The 21659-nt window shown below is 44.8% G+C and overlaps 1 protein-coding gene across 1 annotated transcript in view; it reads right to left on the reverse strand.

The window, feature by feature from the left end:
• LOC116832875 (cytochrome P450 2K4-like) overlaps nucleotides 1-21470 on the reverse strand; it is a 34536-nt gene extending 13066 nt beyond the window's left edge. Inside the window, 6 exon segments of the mRNA XM_032793968.2 lie at nucleotides 1297-1438; nucleotides 6430-6603; nucleotides 11658-11818; nucleotides 15996-16145; nucleotides 17866-18028; nucleotides 21191-21470. Coding sequence (XP_032649859.2) covers nucleotides 1297-1438; nucleotides 6430-6603; nucleotides 11658-11818; nucleotides 15996-16145; nucleotides 17866-18028; nucleotides 21191-21376 — 976 coding nt within the window. The 5' untranslated portion in view covers nucleotides 21377-21470.
• Between the last annotated feature and the right edge of the window lie 189 nt (nucleotides 21471-21659).

Genomic DNA, 21659 nt, shown 5'->3' on the forward strand with positions numbered 1-21659 from the left:
TCATCCGGTTGGTTGGCTAAGGTCCCTCTCCTTCACTGGTCCTTCTTAGGACAACCAGAGCTGGCTGGGTTGTCTCACCTGGTCATGCCGGTGCAGTACAGTGCTGTTGATTTCAGGGTCAGGTGAAAAGCTGAGGGACATACACACAAACACACATACCCACATACGCACACAGAGCAGAGGAGAAAGATTGTGCAGGATGGAAAGAGACACAAGAAGGAAGGGAACACAGAACAAGATCTCACATGTATCAGGTTGGGTCCTTGCTGGGGCAGTGATGATGGTCAAACATCCCTACTGATGTATTAAAGTCTGAATGTTATGGTAAAAATCCTTCTGCTGCAACTGCGGGGTTTGTAGAAGTTCCTTTTTTAACTTCCCAAGTGTCTTTTTAAGGCCCACCCCAAGAGTGGTGGGTAGAATGGTCCATCCTCTCATTATTTTGTGCACCAATTAGGTCTAATTTCCAAAGTAACAATGTTGATCCATAAAAGCAGCAAAGAGTTCTGTGGCACCTTATAGACTAACAAATGTATTGGAGCATGAGCTTCTGTGGGTGAATACCCACTTGCATCTGACAAAGTGGATATTCACCCATGAAAGCTCGTGCTCCAATACATTTGTTAGTCTATAAGGTGCCACAGAACTCTTTGTTGCTTTTACAGATTCAAACTAACATGGCTACCCCTCTGATACTTGAATTTTGATCTAATGATTTTGGTTCCCTTTTCCTCTTATTTACTAATCATGCTCATAACAATGTCCAGTAGACACCTCCTCCCCACTATTTAAATTAATTCCATTTGTCTCCTTCTTAAATCTTTTCTTAAACAATTTTCTATAACACGTCATTGTGACAATTCATGACCCTTCACCCACTTTCCACGGGTTAGGCTCACAGTTCAAGTAGGTCTGTGTGGTCTCAATTATTACAACTGTGTTCACAGACATGACCATTTAAATCCTGCTCTGTATTGTTCTGCTTCTCAAGAGCAAAATTCTAGTGTAAGTCTGGAGCAATTCTAATGAGTAGAATGGAATAGCTCCAGGTTTACATAGGTGTAACTGAAATCAGAATCTGGCTCTAAAGAAATAAAAGCATAACCCACTGGTAAATACATGTTCCATGTCCCACTCTGTGCCTGATTTACTGAGGATATGGATCTGTTACAGCTCTCTGCTGTCAGGCATGACTCTCTAGCTCTAAAGCTATAGCAGTTTATGCTGTTAGCTCCTCAGCTTCCTGTTCAACCCTCCTGTGCCAGTCAAGCTAGCAGCCGACATAAAAGCACTTACTCTGAATTTGGGGGTATTTCATCATTAGCAGAAGTCCCCAGCGCAGCGTGGTGGAAGTGGTCTCCATGCCAGCAGCAAATAAGTTGGTCACAAGTCTTATTAAATTGGCATTATGGAAATATCCATTGATATTATCTTTCTCCTGAAAAAAAAAATATTAACACACTAAAAACTCCAGTAGGCAGTTATAACTTAGAGAGCTAAGTCATATTTACTAAATAAGAAAGTATATAGTAAAAAATAAATATAAAAGAACCAAGAGGGCTTTGATCAGATGCCCTCAGAAACATATAGGTATCTTCTCTACAAAGGATCAGTCCTGAAAAGTGCTGAGCACTCTGGATCCAATTCACCAAACCACATAAGCATGTGCTTAACTTAAAGCACAGGGACAGAGCCACTTATGCCAGGAATCAGGAATATGCTTAAAGTCAAGCATGTTTTAAGTGTTTCACTGGATCACAGTCAGAGTGCTCATCACCTTCCACAATCAAGCTCATAGAGAAGTGTATTTTTCCTATGCAACCACAACCAACCTGAGTGCCATAGACTTGGGAAGCTAACATGCTGAGTGCAGTTCAATCTATGGTCTTCCAGATCTATCTGAGTAAGCTCAGGACAATTACTCCATATATGATTGAGTCCAACCACAGACACACACATGTGCAGCTTGCCATCTTGCACAATCAACCACCTGTACTCATGCATCTAAGCAAACAATGGAGATCAGGACAGGTGATTATCATAACACTATTATGGTGAAATATTCTGCACTGACTTAGTCCTGGCCAGTAAAGGCTACATATGCAAAGCCTACTGGACAGTGATCCCGCTCTTCTTGGTGTCAGTTGTATCTGTGCTAGAGGCTTCAATGGCAATGCAAATGGACTCTTAATAACATTAATACCTATTTCATAAACAATAATTAGTAGATCTCAAAGTGGTTATAATGGAGGCAAATGTCATTATTATAGATGGGGAGATGGAGGCACAGAGAAGCTAAATGACTTATCTAAGATCACCCAGGAGATGAGCAGCAGAACCGGAAATCATCCAAGTCCCACTCCGTTTCTTGATCCATTAAGCCACAATCACGTCCTATTCTTTTTTCTCTTTTTATACTTTATTGTTATTTGTAGTTCATTCTCTCCTTCTTTTTTGATGCACATGAATTGTATGCACATCTGGGCAGCTGGGAAATAATCCAGCAACAAAGAAAAAGTCCGCAGGAAATTTGGCTCCTTTTGACCAAGTACACCAATCTTTCTGCAATATTTGAGATATTAACTTTTCCTGGAAAGACTATTCATAGAACAGGGGTAGGCAAACTATGGCAAGGGTGCCGAAGGCAGCACGTGAGCTGCTTTTCAGTGGCACTCACACTGCCTGGGTCTTGGCCACCGGACTGTGGAGCTCTACATTATAATTTAATTTTAAATGACACTTCTTATACATTTTAAAAACCTTATTTACTTTACATACAACAATAGTTTAGTTATATATTATAGACCTATAGAAAGAGACCTTCTAAAAACGTTAAAATGTATTACTGGCACACAAAACCTTACATTAGAGTGAATAAATGAAGACTCGGCACACCACTTCTGAAAGGTGGCCGACCCCTGTCATAGAAAGTCCATTTCAAAGTGGCCTGCTTGTCCCTCTGCCCAAGGAAAGATCCTTTTCCTAGCCAATTGGTTTGACCATGTTACTCCTCTCTGCATCCCTCCACTGGCTTCCCCTTCTGATTGCTTCCAAGAGAGAATCATAGAAACATAGGGTCAGAAAGGACCTCAAGAGGTCATCTAGTGCACGCCCCATGGCAAGGCAAGGTTAAGTATACCTAGACCATCCCTGACAGGTGTTTGTCTAACTGTGTTCTTAAAAACCACCAATGACAGGGATTCCACACATAGGCACCAACTCTCTGTGAGAACTCCGGGGTTTGAGTTCCCTCCCAGCACCTCCCGTCCCCCACCAAACACCTGTGATTCCACAACAACCTTCCTACGTAACCTGTTCTACTTAACTATCCTTATAGGTAGGAAGATCTTTCCTAATATTCAACCTAAATCTCTCTTGCTGCAAACTAAACTGGTTACTTCTTGCCCTACCATCAGAGGACATGAAGAACAATTGATCACTGCCCTCTTTATAACAACCTTTTACTCATTTGAAGACTATTATCATGATCTCCCACAGCGTCCTCTTTGCTAAGTTAATCATGCTCAGTTCTTTCAACCTTCCCTTATAGGTCAGGTTTTCTAAACCTTTTACCATTTTTGTTGCTCTCCTCTAGACTGTCTCCATTCTGTTCACATCTGGTGCCCAAAACTGGACACAGTGTTCTCACTGATGCCTCACGGTGCTAAGCAGAGTGCGACAATTATCACTTGCCACTCACATATGACCCTCCTGTTAATACATCCCAGAACGTCATTTGCCTTTTTCTCAACTGCATCACAGTGTTGACTCACAGTCAATTTCTGATCCACTATAACCCCCAGATCCTTTTCTGCAGAACTGTTGCTGAGTCAATGAGTCTCCATGTTGTATTTTTGCTTTTGATTTTTCTTTCCTAAATGCAGTTTTTGTCTTTATTGAATTTCATCTCATTGATTTTGGACCAATTCTCAAATGTATCAAGCCTTCACTCTCAAGGCCCTTCACCACCAATTCCCATCCTGCCCATCTTCTCTCATTCACTGTTAAGATGTTGAGTCCTGGCTCCAGTTGACCAGTGACACCAGCCTTCATTGCCCATGTGTTACATTTTCAAACAAGCACTCTGGTGTTTTCATAGAATCATAGATTCATAGGACTGGAAGGGAGCTCGAGAGGTCATCTTGTCCAGTCCCCTGTACTCGTGGCAGGATTAAGTATTATCTAGACCATTCCTAATAGGTGTTTATCTAACCTGCTCTTAAAAATTTCCAGTGATGGAGATCCACAACCTCTCTGGGCAATTTATTCCAGTGCTTAACCACCCTGACAGTTAGGAAATTTTCCTAATGTCCAGCCTAAACCTCCTTTGCTGCAAATTAAGCCCACTGCTTCTGGTGCTATCTACAGAGGTTAAGAAGAACAATTCTTCTTCCTCCTGCTTGTAACACTCTTTTATGTACTTGAAAAATGTTTTCATGTCCCCTCTCAGTCTTCTCTTTTCCAGACTAAACAAACCCATTTTTTTCAATCTTCCCTCATAGGTCATTTTTGTTGCTTTTCTCTGGACTTTCTCCAATTTGTCCACATCTTCCTGAAATATGTCATACAGAGCTGGACACAATACTCCAGTTGAGGCCTAATCAGTGCAGATTAGAGCAGAAGAATTACTTCCCATGTATTGCTTACAACGCTCCTGCTAATACATCCCAGAATGTTGTTTGCTTTTTTTTTGCAACAGCGTTATACTCTTGACTTACATTAAGCTTCTGGTCCACTATGACCCCTAGATCCCTTTCCGCAGTACTCTTTCCAAGGCAGTCATTCCGCATACTGTATGTGTGCAATTGATTGTTCCTTCCCAAGTGGAGTGCTTTGCATTTGTGCTTATTGAATTCATCCTATTTACTTCAGACCATTTCTCTAGCCTGTCCAGATCATTCTGAATTTTAATCTACCTGCCAAAGCACTTGTAACTTCAGCCAGCTTGTTATCATCTGAAAACATTATAAGTGTTCTCTCTAAGCCATTATCTAAATCATTGATGAAGATATTGAACAGAACCGGACCCAGAACTGATCCCTGCAGGACCCCACTCATTATCTCCTTCCAGCATGACTTTGAACTACTGATAACTACTCTCTGGAAACGGTTTTTCAACCAGTTATGTACCCACCATATAGTAGCGCTGCCTAGGTTGCATTTCCCTAGTTTATGAGAAGGTCATGACAGACAGTATCAGAAGCTTTACTAAAGTCAAAATATACCATGTCTACCGCTTCCCCCCATCGCTAATGACTCAGATATCTCTTCAAACAGCTCCTTTCTCCCATGCTGCCCCAAACACTTGGAAGGAGCTCCACACAAGCATCTCTAAAACTAACACACTTTCCTTCTTTAAATCTCCTCGTAAAACTCTCCTTTGCTTTGATGTCTACAGAAAGCTTGACAGCAGTTAGGCCACTGGTCTAGTGAGACCATGGCTTATCATGCTGACCAATATTGTCTCAGTTTCCTTGTGCTCCCTCATGCCCACATCGCTTCACATCTCCATATCCATCTGTTGTCTCTTGTCTTATTCTTAGACTGTAAATTCTCTGGGACAAGGACTGGCTATTTACTCTGTCTTTTGTACACTGCCTAGCACAATGGAGTCCTGGCCCACAACTAGGCTCCTAGGTGCTATTGTAATATAATAAAATAGTCATAGAAAAAACATTATGTGACCAGGGCCGGCTCCAGGCAGCAGCTAAGGAAGCAGATGCTTGGGGCAGCCAATGGAAAGGGGCGGCACTTCCGGGTCTTCAGCGGCAATTTGGCAGCGGGTCCCTCAGTCCCTCTCTTCCTCCTTGAGCTGCCACCAAAGTGATGCCAAAGAGGAAAAGAGGGAATGAAGGACCCACCGCCTAATTGCCGCAGAAGAATGAAGCAGCATGATGGAGCTGCCGCCGAAGTGACATCGATCATATTTATTTAATTATTTCGATTCACTGCTTGGGGCTGCAAAAAATCTGGAGCCAGCCCTGATGTGACTAATCTGACCAATCACAAGTAACCAAAACAGTTAGAACTTTGAATCTTTATGGATTACTCCATCAGGTAAACATTTGGAAAGACATTTGTCAAGCAAATTCGAACAATCAGTATATTGGAGGAAATTGCAATTAACGGAGGGATATTCAACTAGCAATGAGAGATTTTTATCCCTGATTGCTGCAAGAATTGCATAGATGGACCTCCTGAACTACTAAAACCAGTGGGACTCCATGCAGGCCAAATGTACCATTCAAGCAATTCTTATTGCAAAGTTGGGGCCAAAATTTGTTGTATACATTAGTCATTGCAAGCTATTTGCTCAATTCTGCTAGTTTGTTAGGTGCATACTTTACCAATGCTAATTTTTCATGCAAATATGTTTTTAAATATAAAATATGAAAAGGAAACCTATAAGTCTGCAGCAATCATAATTACCTCCTGTTGTCTTACAAGGAATGCATCAATAAAACTTCTCTGATCATTTTTGTCCAGTTCTTTGAGGCGTTCTATGAAAATAAGCTGTATAAAAGAATGCAATTCACTTGTGTTCTGCAAAAGAATCTTGAAATTCTTGAGTAGAAATCCAAGGGCTGGGAACATGTTATATAGCTGAAAGAATTTAAGATGTCAGAGTAAGCAAAAATAAGTTATGAGAATACTTAACACCTATTATAGCACTTATCTCCCGAAGATCTAAAAGCAATTCATAAAAGCAAGTGACTGTCGTTATGCCCATTTTGCAGATAAGGAAATTGAGGCACAGGAAGATTATGTGATGTGCTTGGGGGTATGAACAGCTAACAAGCCCTCACTCCTCAGAGGCCCTGCCTGTCTTGAGGCACAGAATTGGGCAAGAATTCCTAGACTGCTGTCCATCCTGGTTCTTTTATCTGGATAGTGTGAATGCATAACTACTGCCCTCCACTGGATGGAATCAGAACTGCTCAACAGTATCTCAGAGGGTCTATATTGCTAACCAGAACTGGTCAAAAAATCCTTGAAATGTTAAATTTGTACAGAAAAAACCACAAGTAAATGATTTTTTCCCAAAAGTCCCATTTCATTTTTGAGCCAGCTCTACTGCTAATACAGATTCTCTTTTAAATTCACTGTGACAGAAGGGAAGGATGAAATGGAATAAATGTTGTGAATCCTGTAGGAGGTGCTCTGTAAAAATCCATGAATACTGGCGTGTATCCTAGTTATTTAGATGGGCTGCATAACACATATTAGTATAGGGGAATGCTTGTTATATACGATAATGCTTGAATTCAATAGTGGCTGTGGGAAGGGCAAACAAGGAAGCCACACAATGGCTTCTGAGATAAGAATGCCTAGTACAGACTTAAGGGATCAACTGGGCATGTCCTACCTAATCATTTCCTGGCCACTGCAGGGGCCTCAAGCGTTGGTGGCACCTTGGTCTCTCCTGTTCTCTGCGTGTGGCACACAACAGTTTAGTCTCCTGGGGACTGAAAGGCTTTAGTCCAGTGGTTCTCAAACTATTTACCATGGTGGGCCTCACATGCAGCTCTCTATGTGTTATGTGGGCCACATCCACACAATATATATACTACCTGTACGGCCCTGAGGGTGTCACATGGGCCACAGATGCGTGCTGATTGGGCCACAAGCGGCCCGTGGGCCGAGAACCACTGCTTTAGTCTAACCCAAGTTATTGGGCTCAATACACTGGTAATTAGATGAAATTTAATGTTCTGTGATACGCTGGATGTCAGACTAGATGGTTTTATGGTCCCTTCTGGCCATAAGATCTCTGAATCTCTGAAGAGGTTGTCAGTCACCAGGGGCTGTCCAGTGGGTCACTACTCTAAGGCAGCAGGCTGACACTGACAGGTTCTGCGGAAGAGTCTGAAGGAATTGGGCGCCCAGGCCCAGGGCATGGGCAGCCTTAGGAAAGAATTAGACATGTATACAGGAGACTTTTCAACATTATTTTATATGCAGAATGCTGGGGAATGACAAAGTATGACACATGTTCAAATTGTCTTCTTTCCATCTAACCTGTCTGAGAAAAACCCTCTGTATCTTTCAGCCCAGAACAATCTCAAAGCAGGATCTATTGACACAGTGCAAGCCAAGAAGATATGAGCACTATCATTGCCAGGAGGTCTGGAGATGGATTGGCCATGTGATTTGGATGGAAAATGATTCCATCACTGGAGTAGCAATAAGATGGACATCTGAAGGCAAGCAAAAACAAGGCCACCCGAAAACAACATAGCGAAGAGCTGTGGAAGCCGAGCTGAAAAACCTGGAGCATAGCTGGGGAACCATCGAAAGACTTGCCAAAACCAGACAGGAGTGGAGGAGCTTCATCGCTGCCCTAAACACCGAAGGTGTAGTGCGAACATCATGATGATGACAGGAGATTTGCTTGTTTTAAGATTGGTTTTCTTTGAATTGCTTTTGTTCTAAATAAATAATACTTTCTTCTAAGGAGGCTTTTTGGTTGATAATTGCTACTGTCATTGCCCCGGAGGGAACAGAATAGCAGGGTATAGACGTAGGCCAATTGGCACACCAGATCGTCTAGTTTGATCTTCTACACATGGGAGACCACTCTAAACCCTAGCCAGTTACCCCTAATTGAGCACAATAACCTGGATAAGACTAAACTATTGTGTGCCACAAGCAGAGACGTTGTGACAATTTTTAGAAAGGGTGAATGGGGTGACTCAGATAATTGACATTGATCCCAGGTAAGATAGTGGAGCAGCTGATATAGGACTTGATTAATAAAAAATTAAAGAAGGGTAAATTAATTAATGGAAATCAACATGGGCTTATGGAAAATAGATCCTGTGAAATTAACTTGATTTTTTTAATAAGATTACAAATTTGTTTGATAAAGGCAATAGTGCTGATGTAATAAACTTAGACTTCTATAAGGCCTTTGACTTAATACAGCAAGACATTGCATCGCTTGGTAAACTGGGTGCAAGCAAGTGTTATTTGTTTTAGCAGAGCCATCCCTAGGGGACGGTGAACTGGGGCAACTGCTCTGGGCACTTTAGGGAGCCCTGCAGGTCGACGCAATTGGCTGGTGCCACATGCAGTGCCGGCACTTCCATTTAGGTGACCTTGGCAGTCGCCTAGGGTACCAGGATTTGGAGAGGCGGCATTTTGCCGCTTTCGGTGGCAATTCGGCGGCGGGGGGTCCTTCCGCGCTCCGGGTCTTTGGCGGCAATTCTGCGGCGGGTCCTCCACTCGCTCCGGGACCCGCCGCTGAAGTGCCCTGAAGACCAGGAGTGCGGAAGGACCCCCCCACCGCAGAATTGCCACCGATCAGGAGCGGGGAAGGACCCCTGCCTAGGGAGCCAAAAACCCTGGCACCGCTCCTGGCCACATGGGCAACATGTTAACTGCTGGCTAGGGGAGGCTACTCCCAACCCCGCCCCTTCCACCTGAGGGAGAGCTTCTGCTTCTGCTCCAGGCTCCACACCCACCTAGGGACGGCCTTGCTTTTTAGTATGGCTAAATGTAAATGTATGCATCTAGGAGCAAAGAATCTTGGTCATACTTTCACAATTCAAGAAGGATGTTGAAAAATTGGAGAGATTTCAGAGACGATCCACAAGAATGATTAAAGGGTTAGAAAAGATGCCTTATTGACTCAAGGAGCTCAGCTTATTTATCTTTATAAAGAGAAAGTTAAGAGGTGACTTAATCACAGTCTATACTTAGCTACATGGGGAACAAATGTTTGATAATGGGGACTTTAGTCTAGAAGAGAAGGTATAATATGATGCAAAGGCTGGAAGCTGAAGCTAGTCAATAAGAAATAAGTGGACATTTTTAACAGTGAGAGTAATTACCACTGGAAAAATTTACTGAGGGCTATGGTGGATTCTCCATCACTGATAATTTTTAAATCAAGATTGGATGATTTTCTAAAAGATCAGCTCTAGAAATTATTTGTCGGGAGTTTTACAGCCTGGGTGATACAGGAGGTCAGATTAGATGATCGCAATAAACCTTTTCGCCTTGGAATCTATGATCAGTGAATCAAGATGTACCAATGCCCAAGGCCACTGCATAGGTCAGACCTGAATGATCATGGTTGTTAAGCTGGGGAGTGCAACCCAGGAGCTTGTCTGAGAGTGGGAGAATTCCCGGATTCCATCTTGAAAGGCAGGTGATGGCCTAGGGCATGAGACCTAAAGAGGCTGTGCTCAGAGAGACCAGAGGGGATTAGAGGGGCTGTTAGTCTGGGAACTGAAACACTCCGTTTTTCTGGAGCAGAAGGATTTTACCTGCATTTCCACTACCACTATGCTGTGTAAAATGCTAGCAATTGACTGCCTGGAAGTCCTAAATCTCTATAGATTTGTTATAATGCAAAATCATTTCATCTACATATATAAATATATGAACTACTAAGGAATTCATTTCAGAGCTAGTTTGTTTCATGTCCTCCAGACTTTATATACAACTGTCACTGAACTTCAAATGAATTATTGTCAGACAGTTTTTAATGGGTTTCTTATTAAGGAGCTATGTAGGGATCCAGGAGAGGTAGGTTCAATTCCCAGCTCTGTCACAGACTTCCTATCTTACCTAGGGCAAGTCACTTAATCTCTCCATGCCTCATTTCATATCTGTAAAATAAGGAAACTAGGGGCTTGGCTACACTTAAGAGTTACAGCTCTGGTGGTGGCTTTACAGTGGTGCAACTCACTCCCCTTCTGCACTGGCAAGGAACATACAGCGCTGTATCTCCCAGGCTACAGCGCTGGTTGTACTCCACATGGACGAGAGGAATAAAGAGAACAGCACTGGTGCTGCAGCGCTGGCGCGCCAGTGTAAACAGTGATTAATTTTACTACACTGTAACTGACCTCCGGAATTTTCCCATAATGCTTTTAACTAAAGAAATCTCTTTGTTTTGTTGTGATGCCTCTCTTTGTTTTGTTGTCAACTCCGGGCTCTAAAAGACAAACATAGCAATTGTTTGCTCAAGCAGAGGCAGGCATGGAATGGCCACAGCTAGTGTTTGCTTGAGGAGAGAAACAGCACGGGGCGGGGGGGGGGAGGGGGAGTCTGTTGGAGCAGCTGCTTATCTGGTCTGAAGGCTATTTGCATTTAGTGAATGAGAGAGGGGTGGGGGAAGTGGTCAGAATTTGCAAAGCAGGGAGTTGACACAGTGTCTGCTCCAAAAATCCACTCTCTCTATCTCCCCTACACTGCCTGTCACACTCCACCCCACTCCCCTCTTTTGAAAAGCACGTTGCAGCCACTTGAACGCTGGGACAGCAGTCCATAATGCACCACTCCCAACACCGCTGCAAATGTGGCCACACTGCAGTGCTGGTAGCTGTCAGTGTGGCCACACTGCAGCGCTTTCCCTACACAGCTGTACGAAGACAGCTTTAACTCCCAGCACTGTACAGCTGCAAGTGTAGCCAAACCCTAGTATTTCACATGGATGTTGTGAGGATAAATCCTTAAATATCTGGCGGACACCCACTTACTATGATGATAAGTGTAGGGGTGTATAGCTAGATAGACATGTATTATCCTCTAATTTGTTGGACTATTCTGATTGGTAGAAATGATTTGATGTCATGTAAGTATACAGCACAGTTACTGTGGGTGTACTGCATGCACTTGAATAGTGACTTTAAAATCACCAGAATTACCATAACTGATGGACTTCCAACCAGCCTGACGTTTTCATTTATCAAACTTAGTAGTCTTAAGAATATGGGATTTTTGTAGTCAAACCGTTCTCCAAGTAATATTGACACGATGATATTGGCAACTGCAGCATTCATAATTGTAGCGATATCAAAGGGCTTTCCTAAAAACAGCATTCAAATGCAAGAAGAGATTGTGCAAAGAGTGCGGTTAATAGTGACTTATTACAACGTATTTCTATTACGGTAGTACCTAGAGTCGGCAAATCAAGATCATGGCCCTGTTGTGATAGACACTGTAAATACACATAGTGAGAAACAGTCCCTGCTTCAAAGTGCTCACAACCTAAATAGACAGGAAAAAGAGTGGAGAAAAGAATGATTATTAATTCCCATTTTACAGAAAGAACTGAGGCAAACAAAGATTAAGTGGCTTTCTTGAAGATTGGCAGAAGTAGGCATTGACCCCAGCTCTACTTGAGGTCCAGCCTATTGCCTTAACCACTATCACAGGCCAATGATCCTTTTCTGTGACACTATCCAAGCTGCTGGGTTTGGGCCCATCTGCTGGCTCTGTGATCTTTTAAGCTCACATGGGTCTGAGTAGGCTTCTGGAACTTTCTTCAGCCTCTAGGCTCGCTCCCCGGGCATAGATTGTCTGGTACCCATTCTCAGGAAGTGGGATCCTGTTAGGGTTACCATTCATCCATGTTTTCCCAGACATTTCCCTTTGTTTTTTTGTTGATCCTCTGCCCTTCATAGGGTTGCCAACGTTCTAATGGCACAAAACCGAACATCTCCGCAGCACAGCCTGCCATGCCCCTTCATCCAGGCCCTGCCCCCACTTACCCCATCCCACTCCCTCCCACCCTCACTCACTTTCACCGGGCTGGAGCGGGGGATTGGGGTTGGGGTGTAGGAGGGGCCTGAGGGCTCTGGATGAGGGTGCAGGCTCTGGCTGGAGTCAGAAATGAGGGGTTCAGGGTCTGGGAGAGGGCTCCAGGCTGGGCCAGAAAGTTGGAGTGCAGGGGGAGGGGAAGCGCGGAGGACGCCAGCTGGGAGATGCTGCTCTGAGGTGGGCAGGGCCAACTCCAGGCACCAGCAAAACAAGGAGGTGCTTGGGGCGGCACATTTCTAGGGGCACCATTCTGGCACCGTCCATCATAGGTGCTGACTCCAGGGCATGGGGAAAAAGTGCCCCCACCGCCGCCCCAGCTCACCTCCGCTACACCTCCACCTCCGCCTCCACCTGCTCCCCTGAGCGCACCACCGCCGCTCTGCTTCTCCCCCCTCCCTCTCAGGCTTGCTGCACACAAAAGAGCTGTTTCACACGCAGAAAGTCTGGGAGGGAGGAGAAGCCGAGCGGCGGGGCACTCGAGGAAGGCAGCACTGGTGCAGCAGAGGTGAGCTGGAGCAGGGAGCAGTTCCTCTACCCCTCGTTACTTCCTGCACCCCACCACTCTAGCTCACCTCCACTCTGCCTGCTCCCCTGAATACGCCACTGTTCTGCTTCTCCGCAAAATGAGGAGTTTGGGGTACAGGACGGGGCTCTGGGCTGGCGGTCTGGAATGCAGGAGGGGGTGAGAGCTCTAGTTGGTGGTGTGAACTCTGGGGTGGGGCCGGGGATGAGGGGTTTGGGGTACTGGAGAGGATTCAGGGCTGGGGCAGGGGGTTGTGGTGTGGGCTCCAGGAGGGAGTTTACATGCAGGAAGGGACTCTGGGCTGTGGCAGGGGTTTGGCGTGTGGGAGGGGATTCAGAACCCCGGTGGCGCTTACTGCAGCTCCCAGGAAGCAGCTGCCAGGTCCCTGCAGCTCCTAGGCATTTGGGTGGCCAGGGAGGCTCCATGCACTGCCCTCATGCCCACAGATGCCGTCCCTGCAGCTCCCATTGGTTGGGGTTCCTGGCCAATGGGGCTGTGGGGCAGGAACTCAGGGTGGGGGCAGTGCACAGAGCCTCCCTGGCCATCCACGCACCTACAGGTCGCAAGGACCTGGTGGTCGCTTCCAGGAGCCGCACAGAGCTAGGGCAGGCAGAGAGCCTCCCTTAGCCCTGCCCCCTCCCCCCCACCCCCAACGCCCCCATGCCACCAACCAGAGCCACCAGAGTCCCTTTTTGACCGGGTGTTCTGGTCAAAAACTGGACACCTGGCAACTCTAGCCCTCTGTCCAGGTGGATTTTTCAAATCAGAGGAAATGTTTGGGCTTTTTGGGGAGCAGACATTGCAGCTGAGAAACAGCAGGTCTCTGTGCCTGGACTGGTCCCTGCCCTGCAGCCAGAGCTGCCGGTTCCCACCAATCTTGGCCCTGGACCCCAACCCTGGGGAAGGGGAGAGTTACGCAAGGAGGTGCTGACTGGTGGCTGGCACTGTGTCCTGAGTCTGAGCCAGCCACCCTGCCACCATGACAGGGAGCGACATTCCCTCCCATCTCAGGCATGAGACTGCAGATCTCCCTCCAGCAACCCCGATATAGCCTCTCCAGTACTCCACAAATACCCCTTCCCAGTGCACAAACACCCCTCCAGCACTCCCCAAATTTCCCCTCCCAGTACACACACACCCCTCCAGCTCCCCCAAACTATGTCCTCCCTCCACCTCCCCTCCCTGTATGCCTCAGTTTCCTCACCACTCTTGAGCATTCCTTGGGATCTGTTCAATGTCTTTTAGGGTCCCAGGAAGGGTTGCCAGATGCCTGGTTTTCAATCAGAAAGTCTGGTCAAAAAGGGGACCTGGCAGGGTCTGGTCAGATGCACTGACCAGACACCAAAAGTCTAGTTACAGCTGGGAGTGCAGTGGGATGCAGGCGCCTGGTCATCAACCCATGCCAGCCCCTGCTCAGCCAGTGCCACCTCCTCTCTGCAGGCAGGCAGGCTCTGAGCCAGGCTGCAACTCCTGTCCTAGTCCCATTGCAGAGTGAGCCCAGCTGATGGGGGGGTGGGAGGTAGAGATGATCCATTGATGAGGAAGAGGGAGGGAGGAGAGCAGGGAGCGACAGGGAGGGGGAGAAGGAATGAGGCCTTGGGGAAGAGGTGGAGCAGGGGGCATGGCCTCAAGGTAAGAGGTGGGGAGGGGATGGGGCCTTGGAGGTCTGGTTTTAGCAAACAGAAAGTTGGCAACTCTAATCGGTCCCCTCTCATAGACCTCTCTTCCTCAGGTCAGTTTTCTCTTCCTGTTCTAGTTGGTGTGACAGAGCTGCTCACAAACAGACCTGCTCCTTTTGTAACTTCTAATCCCTTTGGTCATGTGAACCTCCTGGTCAGCCTCAAAACCTCCCTCAGGTAACCAAGGACTTCTCTCAGGTGGTTACCATTCAATAGAGTCCACACTTGAAAAACTGGTTTTACTTAGGTTGCTACCATGCCATTGTTCTGCTAGGGGAAGTCTCATTCAACTGATGATCCTCAAAGACTGTCCCATTCAGAGGCAGACAACCAGACACCAGCCCCTCTCTCCTTAGCCCAAGAAGTATGATTCAAGAATACACCAGAGGGCAGCCATAAGGGCATAAATATGCAGAGAGCTGATAAAATCAAACAGCTTTCACAAAACTGTATATGGATAAGTGCCACAGGTCATCACAGACACCCAACTAACTCTCAGAATCTAACAGCTGTCTACTGCAATTCACAGAAATGATAAAAAGCCAAGTAAGAAGTAATACTGAATAAAAAGAAAACTAATTGTATATTAGTGCCCAGATCCTCAGAGGTATAATGATTTCAGTTGGAATTAGACACCTAAACATCTTTGAAGATCTGGGACTATGTATCCTATCCCAGGGTATCTTGCATCAAAGGGCATTTTGGGCTCTGTTAAACTAGGGAAGCAAACATGTTTGTTTTATAAATATTCTGTTCTTGCAGTTACCTTTCATTTCAATTCCTGGTGCCTCTGAACTAATCAAAGATTGTCACTAATGGAGGAACCACACATGGAGGGACACATTTTGTCCACTGAAAATCTGGCCCAGTGTTTAATAGATCTGCTCACATGGCTCACAGTGCATGAGGCCTTACATTTCCAGGTCCCACAGATTGGGGATCAACAAGGGGAGGGGCTATGGTTGCACGCTTTTTAGATCGAAAGGCTGGCTTCAGCAGGCCATGCGTGCCCAGCAGAAAGAGAGAGCAACAGAGGGGTGTAAAATCTCACTGCTTCACAAAACACTTCGCAGTGCAACCAGTTGCTGAAAAAAAGATGTCAAAAACAACACAACATGGATGGTGACATTTCCTAAAAAGGTGGATGTTGGATAAAATGATGACAAATTTTGTCTGGGTGCCTCTTCAAAGGCACATGCAACAAAAATCAGAAGTGTCTGTGGAGTGAAACACACACCCACCTTTACGAGATTCAATATCCTTCATCAGAAATCTGTACTCCTCAACAATCCGGTCCTCTGTGACTCTCTTGCCCATTCCAAAGTCTCGCAAGGTCGTGAGAGTAAATCTTCGCATCACTTTCCAGTTATTGCCGTGAGAAAAAATAATACCTGAAGTGGAGGGACAACTTCAAGTCAGCAGAATAATTAAAATAAATACTAATTAGAGATATAACATTACACCCAGGATGTTCATTCATTTTCATACGCTAGAGCTGGGGGAATTTGGAGGGGATTTTGAGTCAAAATACAGACAAAAATTTTCATTAAAAATCTGATGGATGAGAATGTTTGCCCAGTTACACATCTGACAAAAGAACAGATTTTGGTCATGAAAATTTAATCTACATGTTTTTCTGTTTTTTCCATCCCAGTATCATGGACATTTTGAAATGAGAAACATTTCCTACAGCCTTAAGACACACCATAATAAATTAATATTTTTTGATAGCCTACAGTAATCAGAATGGTTTTGGCATGATATTGATTTGCTATGTTTTGGCAGTGTGATAAATTAGATGAAAGAATTTATCTAAGTTCTTTAAATTGTAATTTTTAAAACATATTTATTGAGCTTTATAATCACTCAGTCTAGCAAAAACATCCATAAAAATCACTATCTCGAGCATGGGCCAAATTCAGAGGTCATCACTCAAGGTGGCATTAGTTACATTCCCTTCCTCTCGATCCCTTTGAACTCAGTGAGGCCCTGATTCAGAAAGACATCTCTATTTAGTAAAGTATTAAGCACATGCTCAACTTTAAGCATAGTTTAAGTCCCATTGATGTCAACAGAAGTTAAATACATGCTTAAAGTACAGAATTTGCTTGCATACTTTTCTGAATAGGGAAGATTGTATGCCCGAGACCTATTTATAACCGTCCTACCAATGGTTAGAAGAGAATAATTACTTCAGTTCTGGAATTAGCTCTGCATTGGCATAGAATTCCATTGCATGGAGCTCATTGCAGGATTGGGGCCTATGATGGTAGCTGAGGACCCAGAAGGAGAGACAAGGGAAGGTGTAAGTGAAACTAGAGAGGATACTATTTCCATATTGTCAACCCTAAGCATTAAAAATCACCAGTCAGGTCTCAAAAAATCATAAGATTTTAAAAAGAAACAATTTAAAAAAAAAAAATGATCTGTACCCGCCTTCTGGGTTTTCAGTCTTTCAGATTCATATTTTCAAGCTTTTACCTCAACCAGAACTAGTTTAACAGGGGCTTTCACGGCTGACACAGAGGGGATTAAATCAAGCACCTCCAGTGCTAAAAGCACTAACAGCTACTGTTTGAGCTAAACAGACACACTCTTGTAATTTGGGATTGTAACAACTCACATCATCTGTGCAGCAGCACAGTGTGGAACCTGTAACACACTCACCAGCAGCTTCCAAGAGAAACTTTTTTTAAAAAAAATACAAGTAGATGTTTTCACATGATTCCAGGAGCTGAGGCTTTATGAAAAACACTCAATATCATGAGGCTCACAACAATATCATGAAAGTCAGCTATTCTACCATTTCAGTGTACATCTCCTTACGCTTCTGCAGCATGGGACCTCAACTTAGCCTCCCTTAGACATGGGTACAGGGGTATGACTAGTTCTAAGGAACTCATGGCTTATTAAGGCTGTTTCTGCTCTCACTCACACCACTTTTAGCCTCATGTCCATGGATTTCTCTGAAGTTGCTCCTCATTTATGCTGATTGAGATACATACTGATCCAAACTGGCATGCCAGCCCCTAAGCCATTCACTCCCTCCACAGAGAAACCATTCCACTTATTTGAGTAAGTTAGGCTTATGAGTAACAAGAAAACTGTCACCATATCCTTTTGAAATCTCTTCAAATACTGGGACTTTAGGTCTCTCTGCAAATGCATCTGCCTGGTTCACAAGAGCCTCCTTCACTGTCTCATATCCCGACAGCACCACCATTTTCTGACATCCCATCTGAATGCTGAAGACTGGGCCATATTTTTTTGACAGCTTAAATGGGAAAGAAAATACAATGACTTAAAGAAAAGTGAAATTCACAGCTGGTGAAACACTATTTTGCCATCATGACTGTATGTTATTTCAATGTCAAATTCTTTCCTAAGTGCAGAGAAAAGGAACCAGTGGTTAGTAATAACGTTATCATTCGATCTTTTAATGATTAATTTTGATGATAGGTATTTAAGTGTCTACAAACATAAAGTGTCCTCAAAGGTATTTAAGTGTCTACAGACATCCTGATATTAGCTTTGTCTTATATACACAATTTGATAAAAACAAACAAACAAACAAAAAATGTGTCCTGATTTTACAGATTTGCGGGCTGGTCACCCTATAGTTCCCAAAGTGTTCAGTCCAGACTAGAACTTTATTGTGCTAGATGCCGCATAAATACAGTCACTGTGACAAAGATCTTACAGTCTAAGTCAATCTGTTCAGACGACGAGCATGAAAATATAGGGACAGATTCTTGTCTGTACCCAATATCCACAGGGTGCAGCTCAGCAGGGAATAACAAAAAGTGAAAAGGAGCTGGTTGCACCTCCCTGATCATAGACTCATAGAATAATAGACTATCAGAGTTGGAAGGGACCTAAGGAGGTCATCTAGTCCAACCCCTTGCTCAAAGCAGGACCAATCCCCAATCCCCTGATCTGAGATCCAGTTCTATTGCAGCCCAGAGACAGAGTTTAGAGGAGTCATGGGACTGCTCTAAAGTATGCTGGCTGGATTGGTTCCCCAGGTTCATTTGCACTAGCTAGAGATAGTTGGAGCACAGCAGCTCACCAGTCATACCCCTCCCATTTCTTTGCCAGATGCTATGTGGGGTGGTGACCCAGGAGCCAGAGATACTAGCTCTACGCAGGTCTGAGAACTCCTCCACGGTGAAGGAGCTGCCCAACCTGTTAATCAGTTTAGCCTCGTTTTGACCTTAAAAGCCTAACTCCGTTTCTCATGTTACCATTTTCCTTTTGTTTCATGCTTTTCAGATCAAATCTCCTCCTCTGCTGGCTCAAAGAGGCAGAGAAAGTTTGGTTTCAGAGTCTTTAGTTAGGATTGAAAATATTCTGATTGTTTATATGTGCACCACACCCATAAGTCTGTGTGTAAGCCGTATTTCACAGATTTGTTTGGTTCAAATTTGAAGTTGATTTTTTTGCACTGCATATATATTTTCAGATGCCTGGACTTCTGAGTCATTTCATAGTCTGCACTCATCTTATAAAGCAATTGTATATTAAAAAAATACAAGTATTCAACAACAACAGGAGATATACAGTTAATGAATCTAGCTAATTATAAGCAATACCTTAGAGCCAGCTACTTGAATAAAACCAGTGTAACTCCATTGATGGTAATGCAGTAGGGTTGCCAACTTTCGAATCGCACAAAACCAAATACCCCTGCCCGGCCCCTTCTCTGAGGTCCTGCCCCTTCTCCAACATCCCTTTCCCCACTTGCTCCATCTCCCCTCCCTCCATCGCTCGCTTTCCCCCACTCTCACTCACTTTCACTGGGCTAGGGCAGGGGGTTGGGGTGTGTGGGCGGGGGTGAGGGTTCCGGCTGGGTGGTGCGGGCTTAGGGGTGGGCTGGGGATCAGAGGTTTGGGGCAGGGAGGGGCTCTGGGCTGGGGCAGGGGGTATGGATGCGGGAATGTGAGGGCTCTGGCTGGGGGCACGGGCTCTGGGGTGGGGCCGGAGATCAGGGGTTTGGGGCAGGAAGGGGCTAGGGGCTGGGGCAGGAGGTTGGGGAGCTGACACTGTGCAAAGGCAGCGCATGAAGCCTCCCTGATTACTCATGTGCCTACAGGCCGTAGGAACCTGGCAGCCACTTCAGGAAGCTGCGTAGAGCCAGGACAGACAGGGAGCCTGTCTTAACCCCGGGCTTGTGCTGCATTGCCAACCAGACTTTTAACATCCAAAACCAGATGCCTGCCAACCCTCTGATGCCATTACGCCAATGTAAGGCTGGTGCAGCTGAGAGCAGGATTTGGTAAAAAAAATATGTTCTCAAGTCAGGGTTCTCTATAATTTTAAACATTTCAGTTCAGTGTGAGTATAAGGTTTCAGACTTTTTATCTATGTATCTAGTAGAGGCTTGAATACTAAATGATAAACATAGTGGGCCAAATTCATCCATTGAAGTCAGTGGTGTTGCACCAGGGATCTATTTGGTCCACTTTGCTTGTAGAGTTTGTTGTGGCAAAAAGTAACTTAGACAAATATTCAAAGAAATGGTCATACAACACAACTCTGACCCCTCTGAGTCTGATCTTTAGGGAAGGCATGCATGTTTCTGGATACAAATTTGCACCTGCTATTATAGTACTGAAACATATAAACTACATAATAAAATGTCTAACTTCTATTTGAGCCCAGAATTCATAGTGGCTAGACTTATTTGTTGATGCAAACGTGTGTCCCCCAAATGGAATCTATTCAGATTCAGCTGAAAACCAGACCTTGTGTCAGTTTCTAGCATGCAGTAGAATGACTAAAAGTAGGTCTGTCAAATTTATGCTAGAGGTGGCAAGTATAAGCATGTGAACATCTATATACAATGCTGGGCTCATGGATATGACTGATGTTAGGGATCCATAACATTCCAAAGTAAATGGACACCATCGGTGAAATCCTGGTCATAGTGAAGCCAATGGGAGTTTTGTTATTGCCTTCAATTAGGCCAGGTTTTCACCACAGGTTTCTATCTCAAAGCCAGGGGCGGCTCTAGGCATTTTGCTGCCCCAAGCACGGAGGCTGCCTTCGGCGGCTTGCCTGGGGAGAATCCGCTGGTCCCACGGACCCTCCACAGGCAAGTCTGCAGGAGGTCCGCCAAAGCCACGAAACCAGCAGACCCTCCGCAGGCAAGCCACCGAAGGCAGTCTGCCCGCCGCCCTCGCGGCAACCGGCAGAGCACCCCCAGTAGCTTGCCACCCCAAGCACACGCTTGGCATGCTGGTGCCTGGAGCCGCCCCTGCTCAAAGCTCTGTCTCTCTTGCTCAACCCCCAAAGGGTGAGGCAAAATAATCCTATATTTAACTTTGCTTTACACATCAGGGTAGTAACAGGTAGAAAGGATGGAGGATACTCTCTGATCTTGGGGATAACGTGGTTTGGTGAACAATGTGATAGTACAAACACCAAAATAATTTACCTCCAGTATAGTCCGGTAGGGCCTCTTCAGGTCCATTATATGCAGATTTCCAATGATGGGTAAAGGCTTTGGTCCCGGGGGCAAATCCTCTCTGAAGCTGCTATTCCAGAATTTTTCAGTTTTCATAATAAACAGAACAGTCAGGACAAAAAGTAAAAATATGGAAATGGGGTCCGTCCACTCCATTGCCTTTCAATAATCAAATTGCTGCACAGGGTAAAATGCAAGGGTGCAATAAAAATAAGATCAGTGTCCGTTGACCGAAATTAGCAGCGTGAAGCACTAATGCCTGTCATATTAGCTACTGCATAGACCTTGCCTATAATATAGTATTTAAACTATCAGGTAATTGCAAAATAATTTGTTCTCCTCCCCAGTCATTTGCTAATTCCCATTCAGTGAATAAGTGACGATTGCAATACACAGTGAAAGGGGCAGTGCCTGGCTTGTCAAACCAAAGCTTATGTAA

This window comes from Chelonoidis abingdonii, chromosome 3 (genome assembly GCF_003597395.2).
Source record: "Chelonoidis abingdonii isolate Lonesome George chromosome 3, CheloAbing_2.0, whole genome shotgun sequence".
Taxonomy (NCBI): Eukaryota; Metazoa; Chordata; order Testudines; family Testudinidae; genus Chelonoidis; species Chelonoidis abingdonii.